The sequence below is a fragment of the Ovis aries genome, chromosome 2 (assembly GCF_016772045.2).
Source record: "Ovis aries strain OAR_USU_Benz2616 breed Rambouillet chromosome 2, ARS-UI_Ramb_v3.0, whole genome shotgun sequence".
NCBI lineage: Eukaryota > Metazoa > Chordata > Mammalia > Artiodactyla > Bovidae > Ovis > Ovis aries.
Window position 1 is genome coordinate 139,227,235 of NC_056055.1, and position 18,377 is coordinate 139,245,611.

General features: G+C 42.4%; 1 protein-coding gene across 2 annotated transcripts in view; it reads right to left on the minus strand.

Moving 5' to 3' along the window:
• The window catches only part of MYO3B (myosin IIIB), a 447,193-nt gene that overhangs the window by 216,438 nt on the left and 212,378 nt on the right, over positions 1-18,377 (minus strand). For both annotated transcript variants that reach the window (XM_042242706.2, XM_060409776.1), the window contains exons 17-22: positions 13,298-13,424; positions 12,308-12,518; positions 11,357-11,504; positions 9,938-10,091; positions 8,629-8,717; positions 6,797-6,926 (exon numbers count right to left, since the gene is read on the minus strand). In XM_042242706.2, the coding sequence (XP_042098640.2) occupies positions 6,797-6,926; positions 8,629-8,717; positions 9,938-10,091; positions 11,357-11,504; positions 12,308-12,518; positions 13,298-13,424 (859 nt within the window). The remainder of the gene's footprint in view (positions 1-6,796; positions 6,927-8,628; positions 8,718-9,937; positions 10,092-11,356; positions 11,505-12,307; positions 12,519-13,297; positions 13,425-18,377) is intronic.

The window sequence follows — 18,377 nt, forward strand, 5'->3', positions numbered from 1 at the left end:
GGTGTGTTCATAGATTAAAAGACTCAATGTAGTAAACATAAAAATTCTTCCTGAATTGACCCATAGATGTCATGCAACGGCAATCAGAATCCCAGTAGGCCTTTCTATACATATAGACAAGCTATTTTTAAAGTTTACACGTAAAGACAAACAAACTGGAATAGCCAAAATTTTTTGAAAAAGAAGAATAAATCTGAGGCAATCGCACTATGTGCTCCTAAGATTTACTGTAAAGCTATGAGTGAAGACATTGTGGTATCCATGAGTTAGACACACACAGCAATGAAACAGACCCACACACATGTAACCAATTGGTTTTTGACAAATGTAAAAGCAATCAGTGGAGAAGACAGTCATTTCAATAAATGGTTTTGGAATAACTAGACATACTTATTTTTAAAAAAAAAGAAGCTCTATTTCACACCTTATATAAAAAATAACTCATGCTAGATCTAAACGTAGAATGTGAAACTATTTATTGAGCATCTATTCACACAGAGCTCCACATAGACTCCTTGGGGCACCCTGGTTCTCTGTAATTAGTCTTTAACACCCTATTTAAGTTTTCCTTTCTCACCCTAAAGCTGTCCCTGCAGAAGTCCACCTTGCCCCCCGACCCTGAGCATTTCAGATCAACATCAGGAGCCCACTATTGTTCTTCCATTTGCTTCCCCTTCCCTGTTGGCTCAGCTGGTAAAGAATCCACCTGCAGTGTGGGAGACCTGGGTTCGATCCCAGGGTTGGGAAGATCCCCTGGAGAAGGGAACAGCTACCCACTCCAGTATTCTGGCCTGGACACAACTGAGCAACTTTCAGTTCACTTCACTTCACTTCTCTCTCTGCCTTGAGTCCTTTCTTCTTTGTCCTGTTCACTTATTCACACCCACTGCCACCTCCCTCTCATTTCCAAGGCTGTACAGCCTGGTGCAGAATGCCTCATTACACCAGACTGTTCCATTTTCTCTAGTCTATTAGGGAAAAAAAAAATCTCTTCCAAGAAGCCTTTCTTAGTTAAGAGAACTCCTTCCCCACTCTGACTCATGATATTGCCATGACTTTTCCTTCTATTTTTACCTGTATCGATACAGTGCTTATATGCCCCCCATTTATTGAAACATACAGGATGTTGTGCATCCGTTATACATTTTAGGATTTAGCACTCTTTCTCTGTTAGCCTATTCTGGCTGGGATTTTCTTTTATTTCTTCTAAAAAGCACCTATGCATAGCACCATATCTATTAATAGAAAGATGATAAATATATATTATCAGTTGACTAAGATGCACTCCTAAATTAGAAGAAAAAGGCAGGTCTCTGCAGGAGGAGGAAATGAGTCACCAGGGCTCCCTAACAGGATTGGCTTATTCATGTCTTCCTCCATTTCAGGAAGAACCAAGCACTGTCCATGTCTGTGACTTGGAACTTTGTCACTTAGAGTCAGCTCATCTTGCCAGACTCATACGCTGAACTGCCAGAATGGAAAAAGAGCCAGAAGTGGAAAAAGAAAACTCTGAGAGATGGTTATAAAAAGACATCCCCTTAATAGCTTAATGCTATTAATTTGGGGAGTTACAGAATCAGGATCAGGCAATTCACAGCAAGGACTTCAGCAGGGTATTACAGAGCTTTGCAGATACAATGTGGGGTCTTGTCTTGTCCCCTCTCCAAATTATAAGGGGAGCCAATGAAGTCAAGATAGAATTTACCATTGATTTTTACTTGCAAATTCCAAGAGAGGAAACCTCAGAATCCTCAGAGAGAAGGCAGTGGTAGAAACAAAACTCAGTTCCAGATTTTGAAGCAAAACCAGATTCTGAGGCTCAGAGACTAACTCTCCAGTTTTGCTCGTTGTTTTTTTTTTTTTTTCCCCCTAGCTTCTCCAAAGTTCCTAATTCTTTTAAAACCCCAAACTCCCATTTGGAAATCAAAATTCATGATTCAAAGACAGAAATGGATTTTTAAAGTTCTTTTTGAAACTTCCTCTTCTCTTTCCTCCCCTGAGCCTTTTGAACTTTTCTCTAGTTTACTTGTAGCAAGTGGAATATTCCCCAAACAGGAAAATAGGCCATGAAACCATGTTATAACATCTTTCCTTTTAATGTTTTTCTACCTGGATCATTAGTTTGAAAAGTCCCAGCTGAAGGGTTAGAAAGCAGTGTTGCTGCCACAACAAATTTTCACATATTAAGTCTTCAGAGAATTTCTTATCAAAAGGAAGGATTACAAAGAAAATTTCATCATGTCTGAAGTGGCCAAAGAGTGGTTGCAAAAGCAAAGAGGGGAAGAGAGAGGATCCTTACTGACTACAGCTGTCTGTTTATCTGATGCTCACTGGGCATCTCAGAACGAGAAGGCACCCATCAGGCAGAGGGGATTCCACCACCAGGCACAGCTGGGTGCCCACAGAAACAGCTGCTGGGAAGGGCGCTGCATCAGCCTGGGAGAAGCTGAGGACCCTGAACCTCATGATCTCATGTTTCACGTTTTCTAACCTTTTCAGTGAATAGGAAGGTAGGTACAGGAGAGAGGAAAATGCCAACTGGAGTACTCTCTCTGATTTTATATTATAGTTTACACAAACACACCCAGAGGTTAATCCTCTTAACCTTGATAAGAGATTAACCCAAGTGCTGATACTTCTGTTCCAAATGCACTAATGAAGGGATTGTCACCCATCCAGCAGTCCTGGAGAGGAGGCATTTTAAGAGGCCATCTCTTGGCTCAGAGGTTAAAGCATCTGCCTCCAATGCAGGAAACTCAGGTTCGATCCCTGGGTTGGGAAGATCCCCTGGAGAAGGAAATGGTAACCCACTCCAGTGTTCTTGCCTGGAGAATCCCATGGATGGAGAAGCCTGGTAGGCTATAGTCCACAGGGTCCCAAGGGGTTGGACATGACTGAGCAACTTCACTTTCACTTTCTCTATCCTTTGGGGGAAACAAGTATTATTATGAAATAGATTGCATGTGTAAAAAAGTATCCAAAATATAAATATACAGCATAATGAATATTATAAAGCCAATAGCCATGTAGTCACCACCAAGACCAGGAACCAGAGTATTGCCAAACTCCCCTTGGCAGTCTCTCTTCTTGAAACTGAGAAGCCAAACAACGCTGGACCTCTTTTTAAAGTTTGGGGTTAATAGCCTCCAAGGCTTCCAATCTTTGACTTTTCTCCTTCCTCTCTGTAGTTCTTTCCCTAAAAGAAATTCATAAAGTAATTGCCCATAATATTTATGCTTATTGAACTAATGCCCCCTTTTAAGTGTTTCAAGCAGGATAAATAAAATTTTAAATGACCAAGAAAATAGTTTCTCATGCACTGAAAATATTAGCATATTTTCTTGCAAGAGAAGCTCCATGGTAGCTCCATCAGTCAGAGAAGGCGATGGCACCCCACTCCAGTACTCTTGCCTGGAAAATCCCATGGACAGAGGAGCCTGGTGGGCTGCAGTCTATGGGGTTGCTACTAGTCGGACACAACTGAGTGACTTCACTTTTACTTTGCACTTTCATGCATTGGAGAAGGAAATGGCAACCCACTCCAGTGTTCTTGCCTGGAGAATCCCAGGGACAGGGGAGTCTGGTGGGCTGCCGTCTATGGGGGTCACACAGAGTCGGACACGACTGAAGCGACTTAGCAGCAGCAGCTCCATCAGTAAAGAATCGGCCTACAGTGTGAGGGACTCAGGTTTGATTCCTGGGTTAGGAAGATCCTCTGGAGAAGGGAATAGCAACCCACTAGTATTCCTGCCTGGAGAATTCCATGAATAGAGGAGCCTGGTGAGTTACAGTCCGTGGGGTTCAAAGAGTCGGACACGACTGAACGACTAACACATATATATTCTCTTGAAAAATGCTAGGATGTGTGGGATCTCACTTCTAGCCCCAGTGCTGAGATGGACAGCCACACTGCCCTTCCTAAAGGGTATGTGCTGGAAATATTTGCATTTTTAGCAAACACAATACAACCTTTTCTGTCCAGTAAGGTTTTTCCACTTTCAAGAGGTGTAATATAGTAAAACCAAAAAATATAGAATGTTACACTTCTAAACTTTAGAAGCTTAACTAATGTTCAGACCTTCAACAGAGGATACACAATCTCTTTAAAACTGAGGTTTGAAGGCAAATATTGTCATAATGAGATAAATTAGTGCTCAATTCTAGGTAGAAAGTGAAGGTAAAAGAAAGTTCCAGTTGCTTTTAGGGCAAAGCCACATTATATTCCAATTTACTGCCTATACAGTGCCTTATTTATCAGCAACTCTTCAATGAATGTTTGTTGATTGAAGGTATTTTTTCCATGAATAATTTCAGAAAAAGAAAATAGAATCATGCTTACTAAAGTTTTATAATTATACTCAAAATGTGGAGAAAAGAAAAGCTAAGGATTTTGAAAGAAATTTTTATGCATAATATACGACTCAAGAATACGAGGAAGCTTGTCAGGGAAACATGCTTGTTCTCGTCTCAGTTCTCACTTTTGTTTCCTCCAGGTGGTGTAGGGTGCAGTTTCAAGGCAAGATTCAGAAGTTATAAGACAGGAGGAAAGTTCTTCCAGAGAAAAGCATAAACAAGAAGCAGAGGGTATCTCTTTGTTTTTGTTCCTCCCCAGCTTTTAGGCCATCATGGGCAGCAGTGGCTGCTGCAGAGCATGACTTCTGGCACAGCGCCACCCAGTGGCCAAGACTTGAACTTGTTTTTATTTTGCCAAAGATGGAAAAATTAGAAATTCCAAAATTGTCAACGGATTTGACAAGTCATTATTCTTTTATACAGGAGGGTATAAATGCTAGCTAACAAGTCACTTGGATATATTTTATTTCAAATAGGATGTCTCCTATTAAAAAATGGCTGCGTCTTTGACTCTGCACAGAGTCACCTAGTGAGTATACACCTGAGTCTCTGGTGAGGGAGTCCCAGCTCTGCCCACAGCTGCCCACTCTCTCAGAAGTTGATAATAAAACCGAATCCTGGCTGTTTCCAAGGGAGGTCTGGAGAAGAAGGTGGAGGTCAGCCTTTGGAGGGGCACTCTACTATTCTTAAGGGAGCATGTTCAAAAAAAGTTAGAAGCTGGTTTCAAAGTAAAGATGAAACAAAGGTGTAGACTGTGACTTTTTTTCTTAAGTAAGCTATTCATTCCTGTACACGTTGCTAAAATTCAGACCTGGCAACCACTCTCTTTTAGCTTGCATAGGCTCCAAGCTAGACACACTGCCAATGATCAGACAAGGGACATGAAAAGAAAAAGAAATTATGAACAATGATAAAGAGGTTTCTCTGCCTCCTTTTAAAAAAGTAGCTGTTTCCAGACATAGCCTCAAAAACATAAGGCCCTTGAGAGGAGAGCTATGGGAAGTTCAAGTCTGTTGCCCAGCCAACAGCAGCAGAATCCCAGATAAATCAAAGGCGCCTGACCCAGTTAGAACCCATTGAGTAAAACAGCAAAGACTAGGAAGGTCCATCTTTTGGCCCTCCTAATCCTGCATGAGGACCAACTTAACAATTACACAGAAGTTGACTCTAAGGAGACAAAGGCTGTGGATACAGGCCAGTGACACACCTGCTCCAGGTTGGTTAGAAACAGTGGTGAGCTTAGCGGACGACTAAGTGGGAAGCTGGACCAGGTGACTTTTGAGGGCTGCCTGACTGGACGACTCTGATTGGCCCCAGTCCCATTACTTGAAATCATACATAAATAGAAATAATCTTCTCAATAATTCTAGGTAAACCAAGACCATCCTAAAGCATTTAGCATGAACTGTGGGCTTCCCTTGTAGCTCAGTCAGTAAAGAATCTGCCTGCAGTGCAGGAGACCTGGGTTCGATCCCTGGGTTGGGAAGATCCCCTGGAGAAGCAAATATCCTTGCCTGGAAAATCTCATGGACAGAGGAGCCTGGTGGGCTGCAGTCCATGGGGTCACAAAGAGTTGGGCATGACTGAGTGACTAACACTTATTTATGATAATGTAAACTATGGGCTTCCCTGGTGGAGCTAGTGGTAAAGAATCTGCCTGCCAATGCAGGAGACGTTAGAGACATAGGTTCGATTCCTGTGTCAGGAAGATCCCCTGGAGGAGAGCATGACAACCCACTCCAGCATTCTTGCCTGGAGAAGTCCATGGACAAGGGAGCCTAGAGGGCTCTGGTCCATGGGGTCGCGAAGAGTCGGACGTGACTGAGTGACTGAATGCATAATAATACATGTTTTTATTTTTTATTTTTTTATTGACCACACAATGTGGCTTGCAGGATGATAGTTCCCTAACCAGGGATCAAACCCGTGCCCGCTGCTGTAGAAGCCTGGAGTCCTAACCACTGCACCACCAGGAAAGTCCCAACATACACGTCTATAAATGGAAGAATGAAAGCAATCAGGCAGAGAAAATGAGAAGTCTAAAAGCTGATGTTATGAAAAGTGTGTGTGTGTGTGTGTGCACACATGTATTATAGGCTGATGCTGTGCAATTAGATGCAAAAGACATAATCACTTTCCTTTTCTTGAACGTAGGTGAATAGACTTATCCCTGGTCAAATTTCAAAATGTTAGTAGCACAGCCCTGGTAGTATTTAGACATGAACTGGAAAACCCCAGCAAGGCTTGTAGAAGCAGGAAGCAGGCCTAGGGCTGTCAGAGACATTACAAGTACCCAGTTTTTTGTTGTTGTTGATTGTTGCCTTTAAAAAATTTTTAATTTATTCTTTGTGGTCATGCCACATTGCATGACGGATCTTAGCTCCCTGACCAGTGGAATTATGGAGTCCCAATCACTGGACCACCAGGGAAGTCCCTCCAGTACCTGTTTTAGTCAAAGGGATTGAGAAGAGTTGCTGGAGAAGCTGGTTTTCTGATGCCCTCAGTATGACCACCACATCAGCAGGAAGAGTGTCTCTGTTTTTCTCAAGAACCCCAGAAGCATCATATAATACCTGCAACGTAAAGAGCAAATCACAAGCGAGCCAATACTGTCCCCATCACAGTGTTGCCAGGCAACACTGGCATCGCCTGAGGTCAGTCATTAATCGATCTCTGTATAGAATTCATCTTTACATACCTATGCTTTTAAACCCAGGCCACCAGATAAGGGGGAGAATTGAAATTTTTGAGAGGCCAGTTTATCTTAACTCCTTGTTCAACTGTTCTTTGATGAAGAGAGTCCTATCAAAGATACATTACTTCAGAATAATTATGTTGGCCACTCACAATATGAGAAGCATCCATCTGATGAGGTTAACACTGCTATTGCCTCCATCTCACTGGGCAAACAGAGGCTTAGAGAGAGGCTGAATCACGTGGCCACGGTCACACATGTCACCAGGGTGGGCCGGCATCCCAACCCAGGCAGACTGGCTCCATGCTCATACCCATTTCACCCTCTCTGCTTCCCAAGGTACTTGTGGCACCTGAGAGGCGGCTCAGGGGTTCTGGGCATTCTTGGTATTCAGGGCAGAGGACATTTAGATCAGAGACTTTTTAAGGAATGCTCCAAAGAAATGAATTCAAGAAAGGACACAGAGCCCAGAAGGAAAAGGATCCTTTCTTTTTCCTTTTAAAATCAAGAAAGGACAAGAGGGAAGAAGAGTGGTAGTTAGAAAATAGGTGTAAAAGGACAGAGATGGGAAGAGAGGTGCAAAGAAGGGGACAAGAATGGAAGGCAGAGAGAGGAGAAGAATGGGGACCGGGGATCAGGGTGGATGTCTTATGCAGTCAGCCTCCAACACTAGGGTAAATACAGTTTTTAGGAGGGAAAACTGGATTGTAATTTCCAGCCAAGATCCAAGATAGATACTGTCATGTATTATGTGAAGACAGAAACAATCTCTTCACTTACATTAAATTGCCTTTCAAACAATATTCAGTCAGGCAAAATTAATTTCCATGCCATGATATGAATGTGAAAAATAATTCCAGCAAGTCTTAAATCAACAAAATAATCCAAAATGCCTTTTATTGAACTTCTACCCATTTTCTGGGCCCAGGACCTCAGCAGACCCTGCCGGAACCAATTAGTCATAATTCACACGGCTCCTTAGAGAGTAACATGAGCAATGAATTGCTGGCTACAGAAGGAGGGGATTTCCTGAATCACTCTCTAACCTGCTTCAGGAACTTGAAATTGAGACTGAGGAATAATGGATGAAAAGTGGAAATTTCAGTTAATGTTGTAAAATCTTAACATCTGGATGATGAAGTGAATCTTTTCCCCTTTTTATCTAGACATTTTTGGTGCCCTGTAGACATATGCTTGTGCTACAAAGTGCTAAAAATTGAGCCCCACTGTGATATTAACCCTCCTTCGTTGCCTACACATCTCCAAATTACTTTCGAATGTGAGCATTCACCACTAAACTCTGCAAAAGCTATCATGTTTTCTCTCTGGAGAGCTGTCACTTCTAGGCCAAACCTCAGGTGAGAAGCAGATGGCAGCTCTGTGGGCCACCCCAGCGAGAAATTGCTTTTTTGCCAGGGGCTACTTTCCATGAGCAATACCACTGAGAAGGTTTAAGAATTATGATTAGGTATTCAAGAAGAATTAAAAGGAGAAAGAAATCTGCAAGCAATTTCATGAGTGCCACAAACAGAGTACTGTGGACACTTCTTCCTCGTCAGAATTCAGGGGTAATAACTCACCTTTCCAGCATAATGCTGAATGCCAAAACACAGCTCCACTCCTTTGGGCCTCCAGAAGTACTTGCATCGAAGATTATCTTCAAATTTATCTGTGTGGATTTTCATGTTTAAAAGTTACAGTGTGAACTCTTTCATCCTTTAGATAAAAATATGCTCCTCAAACCACGATGACTCAGAATAGGGAACGTCAGAGTAGCCGGATATTATTCTTATTTGTGCAGTGATGGAGAAAGATCCCCACCCCACCCCCCACATGATGGGCGTTTACATTCAATTTCTCATCTAGCTGTTTCATGTTGTCTCTTGTGTCAAGCTGATCTTGATGATATCATGTTCTGCTCTGAGAACTCCAAGAATAAACACTGATGACACCAGAAAACCAACCCATTAGCTTTAGAACCATGAAGATACTCCATGGAAGGCAAATATTCCTGGTTTATATTCCTCTTGACAACTTGCGACAATTTTATAGCTGAAAGGAAGTCACTCAAAGGTGACAGTCTCAACTCCTAGAAGTGAATCTGTCCCACAAATCAATCTTCCATCTGGGAAAAAGGCTTGAAACTTCCTCTCCACCCCTCTCCAGATAATTTTGCTGCTGTGGTCAGGGATGGCCTACTCTATGTGAAGAACTGTGCTAAGCAGTAAAGGGAAGCAGGGGTCGGACTTCGCTGCCCAAGGATCTCACAAAGTGAGCGACGGGGTCACAGCAACACTGAAGGTTGACAGAGGAGGAGGAGGTGGAGAGGCATGGGGGTGAGTGCAGAGGACTCCAAATGCCCGAAGGAGGTGCTCCACCATCACTCCACACATAACGGTAACTTAATGAACAGGCGGCTTTACAAAACCTATATTAGGTGGGATGTCCAGCATAAAATATGAGCCAGCAAGCCAGAACATCAGCAGGGCTTCTATACAAAGTACTAAAGGTGGCTGGGGGTCCAGGTGGAGATATGAGAGTAGGGCATGAGAAAGGAGGGGTATCAAGTGTTGGTCATGGAAAATAAGGGGAACAGAATAAGGGGAACGGAATGTGTAAAAGTGATACTGACATAGGGCAAAGGTATTTTGCTTTACAGAAACAGGAAAGTGAGGAGAGTTTGAGAGATGGTGATGGGTTTGCTTTAACACACAAATCCTACCAGGATGTGTTCTGACTATTTCAATTTATTAAAAGCAGAGTCTCTATTTTCACAATCACCAGGCACCCAAAATACACAGGAAGGATTCCATAAACCATTTGATGATATGAGCCAAATAGCCAAGTTCTCTTCTGCACATATGTATGCCTTTTCTAAAAGGTACCTACCAACTAGAGTCTGGTCCGTTGCCTGAGGAAACCGACTTTCCTCATCCAAAAGTGCAAGCAATCCCAGGGGTTTCTGGAGGAACATATCCAAGAGGGGGCGATTGTCCTCATACTTCACGGGTGTAGCGTCAATGCCCTCGTTCTGATACTCCATCTGGAAGGAAAGGGATCGTGAATCACTCCAGCCCAGTACTGGCCTAGGTACCACCAGGCTGCATGCACTTTCTCTGTCTGGCAACACTGAACAGGGTGTGTTTTATGTAAGGAGGACAAGGCTTTTCTGCATCCAGCACTGTTGAAGCTCAGGATTAAAGACTGACCTACAGGGCGCCTATGGCAGGCGGTAAGGTTGGCAACAGAACCTTGGCTCTCTATCTCTCTCTGTCTCTCAAGACATGCACTTGGTAACTCAAATTGAGAAGCTGATGTAGAAAGGAAGGGAAGCTGAATTTTTTTTTTATTCTGGTGACAAGTATGGTTGAAACCAGGAGGAAAGCAGATTTCTGTCTTCTGCAAAGGAATCATCTTGAACTAAAAAAAAAAAAAAACTAAAAAGAACTCCAGATTTCCCAGAAAAATAAATGGAAGCAAACTGGATTGAAACAAGGTCAGTTTTGTACAAGATGGGTGGGGGAGGAGTGCACTGTGGATCTGTCCAGTTTCCATGATGAAACCAACACCAGTGCTGTTAGTCCAGGACTTTGTCTTAATCTAACCTAGCAGTTTAACGTGTCCTTTGCTCTTGCATTAAAACAAGGAGTTTGGTCAGAATGTTTAGTTTTTAACAACTATATACTCTCTCTTCATACAGGAGAGTCTTGGGGTTGGGTTTGAGTTGAGGTGGAAGATAAGGGCCCCAGACTTTGGGTCCACTAGCTTTACATCCTGTTTTATTTGCCATTAGACTCAGAGGGGTAAGATTTCCATTTTGAGAAAACCAAGAACGTATCTTACTCCTCCCTGAAGATACCAATCCACTTCTGGTGGGGTCTAATATGCAGGAGACAGGGGATTCATACGGTCAGTGAGGGAGTTAAGGAAACCAAGAACCTTATCCTGAGTTCCAGATCATCCTGTATCATTTTGGACATGATCACAAATATTTTTAGTTAAATGAAGCAGAAGAGAATGTAGCATTTTGGGCAATGCATATGAATCAGTTTGGAAACAGCATTTAAATAATTGGCTTGTCACCAGCTTTACTCAAGGGAGGAAATGTACCTTTCCACAGAAATCGAGACCTCTTTTTACCAAACTACATTTAGATTGTTGAGTTATTTTGACAGGACTGCCTCATCAGTGGTTTTTCTTCGGAGTCTTTGACCTGTTAACCTCACTAACAAGGTTTCTGCTTTGAACTCTGGGCAGCCTGCAGGCACGTTCCCCACCAGGTCCAGTACCTTCAGAGTTCACTGTTACCTGCTCGAGAGCAAAAACATGCTGATTGAAATAGTATTGAATTTGCTCATTGGCGATGTTTATGCAGAGCTGCTCAAATGAATTTCTCTGAAAGTTTTCGAATCCAAAAATGTCCAAGATCCCCACATTCATACCATTGTCTGCAGTACTGCATGAGAGAGAAGAATAAAACTTTTTAGAGAAGGAAACAGCAGTCTCAGGGCAGTGAGAATATTCCTGCCTACAGTTTTATCAACACATGTAGCTACTCAGGGACAATGGCATCCTGCCACCTTTCAGAAAGAAACAGTCTGTGTGTTAAACAGTTGGTTTCCTGAGTCTTTCAACAGTACTTCCAACTTCTCTTATTTTAAGCAGCAAAACTTCAGATTTTCCTCAGAAGCTCCATCTATAGAGAGATTAAAGAGGAACCACTCTATTTGAAGGGGCTAGAACTGCTGCTCATTTATTCTTCTACTTTCTCACCCACAAGGCTTAGTTGGAAGAAGACTCTAGAATTTGATACTGTCAGTTCCTCCGCAATCTAGAAAACACTAATGCTTAGCACAGATACAGCTGTAGAAGTAGCGATACTGTGAGATTTCTGTGCTTTAACACTTCTCATGAAACGTCTCAGTTGATTCTAGAAACAGCAGTAGTGGGAGGAGATTATTCTCATTTTACGGATGAGGAAACTATGACTTAGGATGTGCACAGATGAAGCTATGGAGTCTGGATGCAAACCCAGTTTGCCCAGCTCCCAGCTAAGCTTGTTCTTCTAAATACCATACTACAGTGGCTCTGTAATCATGAGCCTCTCAGGTGTAAATACACCATCTTTTAAAGGAGATGTCCTGAGATCTTCATTAAAGAAAACCCAAGAGAAGACCAAATGCTTCCTCTTGGAAATTCTAGGGACACTGGGGTCAATGACAGCTCTCCTCAAGGTCTCTGCTCGTCGGGGGAACTTGCCATATGTTTTTGTCTGGCTGCAGGAGTGTATTGATGCGATTTACGATCCAGCTGAAAAGCCTCCCATACAGGGCTTTGGACATGGCATCTCTGACGTCTGAGGCCCTGTCCACAGTGTTGGCGCGGATGATGGTCTCGCCCCGGGTGACCACGCAGTGTGAGGTGAGAGCCTCCTGGAGCTCTTCAGGGCTGATGCAGAGAACCGAGGCAGCTAGAAGAGAGGGTGAGGATAATGTTGGAGAAGGTAGACATCTATCTGTCCAGCCAGCCAGCCAGTTAGCCAGCATTCATTCAGCATCAGCCATGTGCCAGGCTGTATCTTCAGAACTTCAGAGCCAAGGATAAACATGTGGGGCCCTGAACCCCAAGAAACACCTAGACTGATGCAGTGCCTCCCAAACTGTTTTGAAAGCTCTTTACATGGGTTAGATGAAAAAAATATGGAAGGAGGTGGTCTTTGACCAAATTAATTGGAGCGATTGTTGGAGGGTAGAGTCTACTCTCAGAAAATCACAAAGCATATTAGCATAGTTAAATGCTACAGTTTAACACAAGAGCCATTTATTAAAATAAGAGGTTTTTTTCTAACTCTGGAATCTTATTCCTTGTGCCACTATTTTTACTTGTGGAGATTTTAAAATAAATAGGTGCATGTGTTATCCCCTCCAGATGCTGATTCAGTGAATTCAGAGTGGGGTCCAACCTCTCCTATCTTTTTCAAAAATTTGTAGATGATTTTTAAAAGCAGCCACTGGTGAGAATCACTGCCCAAAGTTACCTGCCATGGACTTTTCAGAAGAACATCTATGTGCTTGCCACTTATGAAATGAACACTGATGTTCTGCAAGATATTCTCTGGGAAATACTGGTTAGTGAGAATATCCAGAGCCAGTTAAGGACCAGCACATTATATCTTCGAGTCTTGAAAAACTACCCAAGTAAAAGAAACATGTACTTTGGCAACACAATGCACAGGAATCAAATAATTACCATTTTCCAAGGCTTCTGCATTGGGCACCTCACTTTTATCAGTTTGATGCTGAGAGGAAATAGCTGCAAACTCAATGTTTCCAATATTCAAAATCCCAGCTAATATCCTGTACACTGAGTGCACCTCCTGAAAAGGACATCAAGAATCATGTTTGGTCATTGCCGATCAAACCAATAAACTTACCAGCACTGTGGTAGAAACCACTAGTCCACCCACATCCATCTCCACCTCGCTGTCCTGGGCATACAAACAAATGTCCAAGCCTTCCTTGCAGTTAGGCCATGTAACTAAATTCTTAACAAAGAAACAGGCAGAATGAGGTGGGCCATTTCTGGGCTTTCCTTATAGAAGGGAGCATGCCTCCTTCAAGCCTTTTTTTTTTCCATTACTGCTGGATTGAACTCCCAACCACCCACCTTCAATCATGCCACTGATTAGAATGCCTGAGACCAATGACTCGGTGGAACAGAGATGTTCTACAGTCTGAACTTCTTGCCTTGGAATGCTTACGTTAGAGAGAACTCTTCTTTGTTCTTTAAGACAATTTTAGCCTTTAACCCTTGCGAATACCAGCTCCCACATTCAAGTATGGGTCTTTCTTCAAGACAAGAGTACAGATGTTTCCTTATCGTCTTGAATACAGCTTATATGAAAAGTTGGAGGGCATTCATTGATGTTTCATTAGAACATCTGAAGTTAAATTATAGAGTATATAGTTATGAATGAGGTCAAAGCATTTTGAAAGACTCACTAGAAATTACCTGTCATGTTTTACTACAATGGGAAATAAACGTCTGGTCTTCGTACCCATTTCCGGCACAAGAGTTTCTAAAACTCTAGGACTTTGAGTGATAGAGCCGAGAAGGGTGTCCTTTGTTCATCACGATAAGCCCCTTTCATCCACATTTGAGTCTGTGCTAAGGCAGAGATTCTTGGGGGATGGGTGTGCTGGTTGTCAGAGAACCAACAATGTCATTAAAGGGTTGGAAATCTTAGCCGGACCCCAGACTTCGAGGAGGGCACAGGGCTTGAGATCAAATCAATCATCAACAGGCAATGACTTGATCAGTTTTGCCTAGGTAACAGAGCCTCCACTAAAACCCCTATTTGACCAGGTTTGGCGAACTTCTGGGTCTGCAAACGCATGAAGGTGAAAAGAGGAGGTGGTGCCTCCTCTTCTAAGACCTTGCCCTATAAATCTCTTCCACTTGTCTGTTCCTCGGTTGCACCCTTTATAATAATCCAGGAATACGAAGTGAACTGTTTTCCTGAGTTCTCTGAATCCTTCTAGCAAATTATTGAACTTGAAGAGAAGGGTCTTGGGAACTCTCTATTTACAGCCTGTCCATTAGAAATAGGAAAACTTGGGAGTTGCAACTGGTATCTGAAGTTGGGGCAGTCCTGTAGGAGTAGGCCCCTAACTTGTATAATTTGAAGCTAACTTGAGGTAGACAGTGTTGGAATTGAACCGAACTGTAGGAGAACTGGTTAGTATGGGGAAGAAAACTCTACACATTTGGTAAGAATAGAAATGATGTGTGAGGATCTAAGTCCTATTTTTATATTGAAGGTAGAATACATAAGAATAATTAACGGTTTAAAAAAAAAGTACAATTATTTGTTTAAATATTTGCATTTCCTATAGGTGAGAAATGAAATATATAGCCAGGAAATCCCTGCATCTTATAGATAAAGTACTTTGACTAAAAATACTCAGGCTGGGCACTTGATTTAGCACTATACATAGCAGCAAACTAATAGAAACTGCCATTAGACCGTTGATAAAACATTGCCTCTGAATTGAGCCTTTCTGCAAACACTGCTCAGTAAAGCCAAAAAACTGAACATGGACTGTAATAGTGACATCTGCTGGATACCTGATAATGCTACAAAGACAAATGAGGATTTTAAACTAGGCTTCCACTATAGAAAAATATTGTTCTTCAAACTCCTAAATCAAAGGCAAGGTGTCATGTTTCTGACTTCAAGAATCACTGTTTTAATCACACAACTTAAGAGTGGCTAAGGAGAACACCTACCAAATTGGTTTCCTGGGACTAGCGTGGATTTAACATGACAGAACCACATTACTTTGATCAATACAGCATGAGGCTTGTGGAATGCGTCCAGATTCCCCCCACAGAAGCAGATCCCAGAGAGTAAAACAGAGACTACACAGCAGTGAGTTCTATATCTATTATTTCTATACATAGTTATCTCAAGAGCTTATCTAAAACTCTCACTATTTCCTCTAACTAAAACACACATACACACACCATGTATAAGTATACAAGCTATGAAACCTCCCAAAATGAAGCATCCAGGCCTTTCACCACTAGGATGATCATCCACAGAGGAAATGACAAGGACCATGCCCTTGAGACCAGCATCTCACCCTGTATGTCTTTGGCAATATTCTTTTCAACACACCGCTCAGAGATTTCCTCTTTCAAAGAGGAAAACTACCTATATATTTCAGCAAAGACTTTGGGTTCAAGCACTGAGCAAAAGACTGAAGTTAAAAGCAGATTGGAAAAAAAGCAGATTGGGTCTCCTTCCTTGGTTCAGAGAAGAGGACTTGAGAAAGGGTTCCCAATGCTCGCCTCATTATGGAGGTATCAGCCTTACAGTGCTGCCTGTGCAGTGTCCAGCCTATTCCCCTTGACTCTTCAGTCCCACTGTTGGGCCAATGAGTTCTTCCTTTCTGGCCTAGGAACCTACATCCATTCCTGTATTTAGGTCAAAACACTATTCATCTACTGGTAGAATTCAATACTCCTCTCTTCCCAATATGTAATTCAGTGTCTCTCCTGTTCTCTTCATAGCCAGCCTAGGAAGGACTTTTCACCTTCCTCACCTTGCTCATTTCCTCTTGCCTCATCTCCAGCTATGGAGGCTTACCTGGTATTCCTGCCTTTCCTGAAGAATCTTGCTATCTGCTTGCCATTCATTGTTGTTCAGTTCCTAAGTCGTGTCCAACTCTGAGAGTCTTTGTGACTCTGTGGACTGCAGCATGCCAGGCTTCCCTGTCCTTCACTATCTTCCGGAGTTTGAGCTAACTCATGTCTATTGAGTCAGTGATGCAATCTAACCATCTCATCCTCCACTGCCCCCTTTTCCTTTTGCCTTCAATCTTTCCCAGCATCAGAGTCTTTTCTAATAAGTCAGCTCTTCGCATCAGGTGGCCAAAGTATTGGAGATTTAGCTTCAGCATCAATCCTTCCAATGAGTATTCAGGGTTGATTTCCTTTAGGATTGATTGGCTCTCTACTCTTTTTATTTCTTACCAATTTCCAACTTTCTATATCATAAAATGGAGTCAGCTCACCCAGGAGAGGAACAGTTAACAAGAAGATGAACAATTCCTACAATTAGGTTTCCCAGTTCACTGCTGATGAGAATGAATTTGGTTTTACCACCAATCAGCACAAGTGGGAAAGTATTTCTCTACCAAAGCCCCATGCAGGATGTATGACCTTGGTTTCTTTTTCTCTTTTTCTCAAAAGACACTTCTTCCACTGAGGCAGATATTCTCTCTGTAAAGATGAGGCTAAGTGGAAAGTTGAAAAGAATCCTGGTTTTCTCTGTTCAGTTTAGTTTAGTCGCTCAGTCATGTCTGACTCTTTGCGACTCCATGGACAGCAGCACGCCAGTCATCCCAGTCCATCACCAACTCCCAGACCCCATTCAAACTCATGTCCATTGTGCCCGTGCTGCCATCCGACCATCTCATCCTCTGTCATCCCCTTCTCATCCCACCTTCAATCTTTCCCAGCATCAAGGTATTTTCCAAAAAGTCGGTTCTTTGCATCAGGTGGCCAAGGATTGGAGTTTCAGCTTCAGCACTGCATCAGTCGTTCCAATGAATATTCAGGACCGATTTCCTTTATGATGGACTCACTGGATCTCCTTGCTGTCCAGGGGACTCTCAAAAGTCTACTCCAACACTGCAGTTCAAAAGCATCAATTCTTCAGCGCTCAGCTTTCTTTATAGTCCAACTCTCACATCCATACATGACTACTGGAAAAACCATATCCTTGACTAGATGGACCTTTGTTGGCAAAGTAATGTCTCTGCTTTTTAGTATGCTGTCTAGGTTGGTCATTGCTTTTCTTCCAAGGAGCAAGCGTCTTTTAATTTCAAGACTGCAGTCACCATCTGCAGTGATTTTGGAGCCCCCAAAAATAAAGTCTCTCACTGTTTCTACTGTTTCCCCATCTATTTGCCATGAACTGGTGAGACCAGATACCATGATCTTAGTTTTCTGAATGCTGAGTTTTAGCCAACTTTTTCACTCTCATCTTTCACTTTCATCAAGAGGCTCTTTAGTTCTTTGCTTTCTGCCAGAAGGGTCGTGTCATTGCATATCTGAGGTTATTGATGTTTCTCTTGGTAATCTTGATCCCAGCTTGTGCTCCATTCAGCCCAGCATTTCTCATGATGTACTCTGCATAGAAGTTAAATAAGCAGGGTGACAATATACAGCCTTGACATACTCCTTTCCTGATTTGGAAACAGACTGTTATTCCATGTTCAGTTCTAACAATTGTTTCTTGACTTGCATACAGATTTCTCAAGAGGCAGGTCAGGTGGTCTGGTATTCCCATCTCTAAGAATTTTCCACAGTTTGTTGTGATCCACACAGTCAAAGGCTTTGGCATAGTCAATAAAGCAGAAGTAGATGTTTTTCTGGAACTCTCTTGCTTTTTCCATGATCCAGTGGATGTTGGCAATTTGACCTCTGGTTCCCTTGCCTTTTCTAAATCCAGATTAAACATCTGGAAGTTCACGGTTCACATACTGTTGAAGCCTGGCTTGGAGAATTTTGAGCATTACTTTACTAGCATGTCAGATGAGTGCAATTGTGTGGCAATTTGGGCATTCTTTGTCATTGTCTTTCTTTGGGATTGGAGTGAAAACTGACCTTTTCCAGTCCTGTGGCCACTGCTGGATTTTCCAGATTTGCTGGCCTATTGAGTACAGCACTTTCACAGCATCATCTTTTAGGATTTGAAATAGCTCACCTGGAATTCCATCACCTCCACCAGTTTTGTTCATAGTGATGCTTCCTAATGCCC